This window comes from Adiantum capillus-veneris, chromosome 18 (genome assembly GCF_014529385.1).
Source record: "Adiantum capillus-veneris isolate H3 chromosome 18, ASM1452938v2, whole genome shotgun sequence".
NCBI classification, from domain to species: Eukaryota; Viridiplantae; Streptophyta; class Polypodiopsida; order Polypodiales; family Pteridaceae; genus Adiantum; species Adiantum capillus-veneris.
In genome coordinates this window covers 19,199,542-19,206,124 of record NC_140948.1, presented here as the reverse complement: position 1 = coordinate 19,206,124, position 6,583 = coordinate 19,199,542, and the positions used below count along the sequence as shown (strand labels likewise).

The 6,583-nt window shown below is 43.9% G+C and overlaps 1 protein-coding gene across 1 annotated transcript in view; it reads left to right on the top strand.

Annotated features, from left to right (window-relative positions):
- The first annotated feature begins 812 nt into the window (after positions 1–812).
- The window catches only part of LOC147435308 (tRNA ligase 1-like), a 238,268-nt gene continuing 232,497 nt past the window's right edge, over positions 813–6,583 (top strand). Inside the window, exons 1-2 of the mRNA XM_086488390.1 lie at positions 813–997; positions 1,228–1,590. Of these exons, the coding sequence (XP_086344516.1) occupies positions 977–997; positions 1,228–1,590 (384 nt within the window). The 5' untranslated portion in view covers positions 813–976. The remainder of the gene's footprint in view (positions 998–1,227; positions 1,591–6,583) is intronic.

Sequence of the window (6,583 nt, the reverse complement as noted above, 5' to 3'; positions counted from 1 at the left end):
GACGATATCAACAAGGGAATTGAACTATACACACAGTACGGGGCCAATGAGCTGAAGAATAGGTTTGTTTGACGCATGCAAATATTTTCGACCGTGCACTTATGTACTTGAAGTTCCATTTTGTAACACCCAAATGGTAACAACTTCTTATCGACATTGCACCATATGCTAAAGTCTGGCAAGTACTACCCGTCCTCCTCATGGATAACACCTTTTCAAGGGCGTGGGATGCCCTTGAAGAAGATCAAAGCTTTGTGGCAGAGCATGATTTTCCCTTCATCCACTATATACCAAGGTGTCATTGATATTTTCGTCCTTGACGAGGCCTACACCAATGCGTAACCTCGAATCGATTGGTTCCTGAGAAGGTGGAAAGAAAACCACAGGTATCTTTCTCTCGTTACTTGTGTTGCAATTCTACCTTTTTGTACTGACTCGCTTTGATGTCGCCAATTTTCTATTAGTGACTAGGTGAACTGGCCAACCCCTCAGCAACTCAATCCTCCAGGCGCGGCGTCTGCAAAAATGCACGCCTTTGCTAGCACGATTGAATAATATTACTAATAAATTTCATTGTTGACATACTCTACACTTTCATGGTTCAAATAAATTTCATTTTCCTTATATTGCTAAATATGTTAACGCTCCCCTCGTGACAAGGTCGATTTCGACTGCGGTACGGACACCGTGTGATATAAGTGAAAGTGGATGCCCATGCATAAATTCAGCTCCTTACGTGCCTCTTCATTACTTTGTTGTTTTAAAAAAAAAAATGTATTCTGTATTTCTATGAGGAAAGAAATGTGTGAACTACATGATGTCTATGAGCAAAGAAATGTGTGAACTACGTGTAGTCACCTTGACGAGCACGTACACCTGTGAATAACATTCTTCCTTGTTTGAGCCTGTATACCTGCGAACTCCAGATCCTCTTCGTCTGTGTGAGAAGAGAAGCTTCAGCCTGCGCGCAGTAGACATGGATCCTCATGAAAAGCAGGTTGTTAGCATTTCCTAAAACATGAATTTTCACTGAATGCATGTAGCTTGAGCACCTGTCGTCATTGAACTTTTCTCATCTAATCAAAGGGATGCAAACGTTGAACAAGTATTTGACTTTTGAGTTGCGACTGGCATGAGTTTGCAAGATAAGGGTGTTTTTGAATGAGATTGTGATTGTAGCAAGAGGCTTACATAGTCTGTTTTGAACCTATACTGTTGTGCATCCAGAGAAAGCATGCTACCAGAGGTCATCGTTGGAACCAAGAGATGCAAAGTCACGGATACAAGACAGGCTCTTATCAATCAGACAGTTGGCATGACCATGGACCACAAATATCATCTCAGGCAAAGTGGGTTCCTAGAGCCCAAGCCTCAACAAGCACTGAGGCTCTTGAGATTTCAGAAAGGGCCGACAATGAGGGTGAGTTTCAACAAGAAGTCCCCGAAGAGAGCTTCCATTTTGCAAGGAGCACCTTTGCACAAGCTCAGTTGAGGGCAACTTTTTATCCAAAGTTTGAGAATGAGAAGTCAGATCAAGAGGTCCGTACAAAAATGATCGAGGTCGTTCAGTCAGGAAAGGGTGTTCTTGAGGTATGCACAATGCACTTACTCAAAGCAAGAGTCCATGATCCTTTTTGGCTCTGTCCCTCTTCATTATGAATAAGGCTTCTGCTTTACTTATGTGGATGTGAGAGTTTCATTGTATCTATGATGTGAGGGTTGCCCTTGGCAATGGCTGTCCGCTATCTTTGAGACTAGTATCTGCTTTTGTTTGTTGGCTCGAAGTAACTTCTCGGATGAGGCTCATCTTGGGGCTGCTATCTACTTCATTGAAGAGGCTAGATAATGGTTCTACATGGCTGCATCGGTTGAAAACCGAGATATATAAGGTTGATTTGATACTTGACTTCTTGGCACTACTTTCAAGGTTTTTTTGCCTAGATCTAGGGGTTGCTTGTGAAGGAATGAAGAGTGGAGAACAGATAGAGAAGACAAACACTCACAGAGAGAGAGAGAGAGAGAGAGAGAGAGAGAGAGAGAGAGAGAGAGAGAGAGAGAGTGTAACAAACTGTTGACGTGTCAAAGCCTAAAGAATGGAGCCAACTTACAGATGATGTGGTTGCCCGAGAGCAGAAACCCTAACCCTAATTTTTGCCAGAAACCCTAACTGTTGAAACCCTAATTTTGGAAGCCCTAACCCTAAAACTTGCAAACCCTAATTCTAGAAACCCTAACCCTAAAACCTGTAAATTCTAATTCTAGAAACCCTAAGAAGAACAAGCAACAGAAGAAGAAGTCCTACCAACTTATGGCGACCCCGTTCGATGGGGCCCCAAGTGACATAAAGGCATTAAAAATAAAGTAGAACACACTCAAAAGACTTTGCACATCAAAATATGATGATGTGGCACCTGTACGGACGTCCCTGAATTCGCGCCGAATTGTTAGGAAAATCTCGAAATTTTAGGAAAGTGATGTTTTGGGGTCAGCTTTTCATATTTGATGCTTTTAGGCTTTGGGCCTTTAATTATGAGCCATGGAGGCCCGCTCTGATACTTTTTAGCGCGCAGATTGCAGAGCAGGTGCTCCTCGGCTGTTGTACTTTGTGAATCGGCAGTAATATAAAGAAATACCAAAAGGGACGCCAAAGTTTGGGGCCAATACTCTCTGGGGTGGAATTCCGCCACTCTGTGTCGCGTGTCGTCTCTCTCTTTCAGTTCAGTTGTTATTGAAGTGCTAAAAGTTTGTTCAGTCTGTTCTTTTCTATTGGCACGTGGTGCCCGCCTTGTGACAGTGGTATCAGAGCATCAGGCGTGTGCTTTTCTGAAAGCATACCGGTTCTACAAAAGAGCAGACAGAGCTATTGGAATTGAATTATATTTGAGGTATCAGCCACTCTCACCCTTACTTCATCGCGCATCGGGCGCGCTCCTGTCTTCACCGCTCATGTCTTACGGGGCATAAGCCAATTAAGATCCCTTGCAAGAGAAGGATCCAGATTTGTTTCAAGTCACTATTTTTCTCAGAAGCAGTGCCATGCAGATGTGGATGTCTAAAGCTACCAAGCAGCATACTCCAAGTACTTGGCAAGCTTTCAAGAAAATTTTTGCCCGAAGTTATATGGTTTCTGACATCTTCCTTCGGAGTGCAACTTCTGGCAGAGTGGGGTATCTTGAAATGCTTGCCATGGAAACCCTAGCAGATTATATCTTGAAATTTCTCGACATCTCTCAGTAGATGTCTCTTCTCGAGTTGATAACCTTGGAGGTTCGGTGTGATTGCTATCTTTTGGGACTACCATTGCGCTAAAGAAACACTGTTTGTCCAAGAGCCGATGGACCATGCTGTGCTTGGCTACGACCTCATGGAAGGAACCTAACCCTAATGTTTGGTGCAGGTTTCAAGATGGAAAGTCAGTCGATTTTTCGAGCTCGACTGATGTCGAGATTGCTTTTTAAGTTTGAGTTCTGTTTGATCTTGTTTGGGGATCCTGTTTGGAATTTGTTTGAAATGGATGGTATCTGTTTTGAACTTGTTTTGGTGCCGATTTGAAATGTTTGACTCTGGTTTCAATACTGGTTTCATTGATTGGTGATTTTTACTCTCGGGTGGAGAAGTGAGAAATATTGTTTTGGTATTGTTTGAACCTCGGAACGACGCAGGCCGATGCCTGGGGAGCGTTTCGTTGTATGTTAGAAAACCTCCGAACGACGCAGGCCGATGCTTGGGGAGCGTTTGGTTGTATGCTTGAACCTCCGAGCGACGCAGACTGTAGTCTGGGGAGCGTTTGGTTGGACTGTCCTTCGAGCTCATGGCCCGGACCTTTTTAGGTTATTTGCGGGGGGAGTGACGAGGTAGTCGTTGAGTAGCTTCATACCGTAGACCGTTTGTCTCGAGGGAGTGCTCAGCGGCGCTGTTTGTTGTGTCTTGTAACATGCATATGTAAGCATTTGTGTTGCATTGTGATGTGCCAATTACTGAATATTCCTAATTGGATGAGATTACCTGGGTATGTAATTTTAGTGCATCAAGACACCCGTGGAAGATCAGTACGGTCTAGGTGTGATGGCTAATTTTACTACGCCGGAATATCAAGAGTTCCGATCTGGACGAAAGGAGAAGCTAACTCCTTGATCAAAAGAGTAGAAAGGAGAAGCTAACTCCTTGATCAAAATAGCCGAAAGGAGAGGCTAACTCCTTGATCAAAAGAGCAGAAAGGAGAAGCTAACTCCTTAATAAAAAGAGCAAACTGATTGACCCTCGGAATGACCCTCGGAATGTTTGAGCTAACTTGAGTTGTTTTGCAGATATGCTGTAATCGCGGACGATTACTCTTTCAAGAAGGGGAGATGTAACAAACTGTTGACATGTCAAAGCCTAAAGAATGGAGCCAACTTACAGATGATGTGGCTGCCCGAGAGCAGAAACCCTAACCCTAATTTTTGCCAGAAATCCTAACTGCTGAAACCCTAATTCTAGAAATCCTAATCCTAAAACCTGCAAACCCTAATTCTAGAAACCCTAAGAAGAACAAGCAACAGAAGAAGAAGTCCTACCAACTTATGGGGACCCCGTCCGATGGGGCCCCAAGTGACATAAAGGCATTAAAAATAAAGTAGAACACACTCAAAAGACTTTGCACATCAAAATATGATGATGTGGCACCTGTACGGACGTCCCGGAATTCGCGGCGGATTTTTAGGGAAATCTTGAAATTTTAGGAAAGTGGTTTTTTGGGTTCAGCTTTTCATATTTGATGCTTTTAGTCTTTGGGCCTTTAAATATGAGCCTTGGGGGCCCTCTCTGCCACTTTTTAGCGTGTAGATTGTAGAGCAGGGGCTCCTCGGCTGTTGTACTTTGTGAATCGGCAGTAATATAAAGAAATAGAGAAAGGGGCGCCAAGGTTTGGGGCCAATACTCTTTGGGTGGGAATTCCGCCACTCCGTGTCGCGTATCGTCTCTCTCTCTCTTTCAGTTCAGTTGTTATTGAAGTGCTAAAAGTTTGTTCAGTCTGTTCTTTTCTATTGGCACGTGGTGCTCGTCTTGTGAGAGAGAGAGAGAGAGAGAGAGAGAGAGAGAGAGAGAGAGAGAGAGAGAGAGAGAGAGAGAGAGAGAGAGAGAGAGAGAGAGAGAGAGAGAGAGAAATGAAATGAAATGTTATATTAACGTCTTCAAAAGGCCAGAATGACCTATGAGACCAAACTGATACAAAAGTGGTGAATCTGTTACACTGTCTGGGTACCTTATTACTAAAGTACTAAGGGTGAAAGTGTGAAAGTGTGAAAATAAATGTGAAAAACTAAATACAAAGTATTAAATAAACTTCTTAGGAGCATTCTAGGTGTCTGGCTAGAATGCTTCTAATCCTTTGTTGTAGTCTCTTCCGGTGAAGTGTGCTTCTGCATCTTGGTCGTGGTCGTCTCGATTTCCTAAGCTCAACCGCTCTGTCAATTAGGGTGCCTTTGGTATGAATGTGGGTACTCCTTTGTGCTGGCTGCTGGCCTCTTGCTTCTCCTTCCACTCCTGCTTCTCTCGATCCGAAGAAATCTGTGATCTGCCTTTGAGGCTGTAGTGCACTTTGTCTTCTCATTAGATTATCCCTGTGCCGATGTAGTTCCAGTAGGTACAAGCCTAGGCATCTTTGATCTTGGTATTGCATGATTCTATCTAAGGTCCAAAGCCTTCTTTAAATAGGCAATGGAAACGCCCACGTATCTCATAGTATACTGTGCAGTGGCATATGTAGTGTAATTCTGTCTCCGCCTCCATTCCGCATAACTTGCAAATTCTGCTCTCAGGTGGGATTCCCCTAAATCTGCCAAATTCAATCTCCAACTGGTGTGAGGATGTACGAATCTGACCAATAGCACATCTCAAACCATGAGACAGGTGGGTATCCATGTAGCTCGGGCGAATCACAAATCCATCTTCAGATAGCTGTACGAAGTTTTCTTTGTAGTCGGCCATCTTCGTGCCCAATTCTTGTGTAGGGTCTACCCATGTCCTCTTAGTATCCAACTGTATAAGATCCTGTCGGATAATTTTATTAATCTCCGTTCGTGTAATTGCCAGTGATGGAGCCTCAAGAGAGTATTGGAAGGGGGGTAATCTTTCCATACTGAACCCGTGTCTCTGAAACCACGAGGACAGTTGCGCATACTAGCATGATGTATCCCCTTTCATTGCTAATTGTCGAGAGGATTCGAGGGCCAGTCTAATATATCGGCAATTATTTGTATCCCACAAACCATGTATAAAGGACACTGATCTGGTAAGAGCTTCAATTTCTATCGGAGGGGCAGCTAGTTCCGCTCGGGTAATCGCGTGTGGTACGGAGGCCTTGGCTCTAATCATTCGGGAAATCATAGATACCAAAGGTCTCTCCATTGACTTCCAGTTATCCTGATCCACAGATGGTCCCCAAATCTGGACCCCATAAAGCATAGCCGAAGCCACCACAGTATCAAAGAGCCAAAGTTTTGTTCGTGGTTCCTGAAACTGCACATGTGAACACATCCTCTCCAACCCTCCCAAGGCCGTAGAGGCTCTGGATAATCTAGCATCCGCTGCTTTCTTGAGAGTA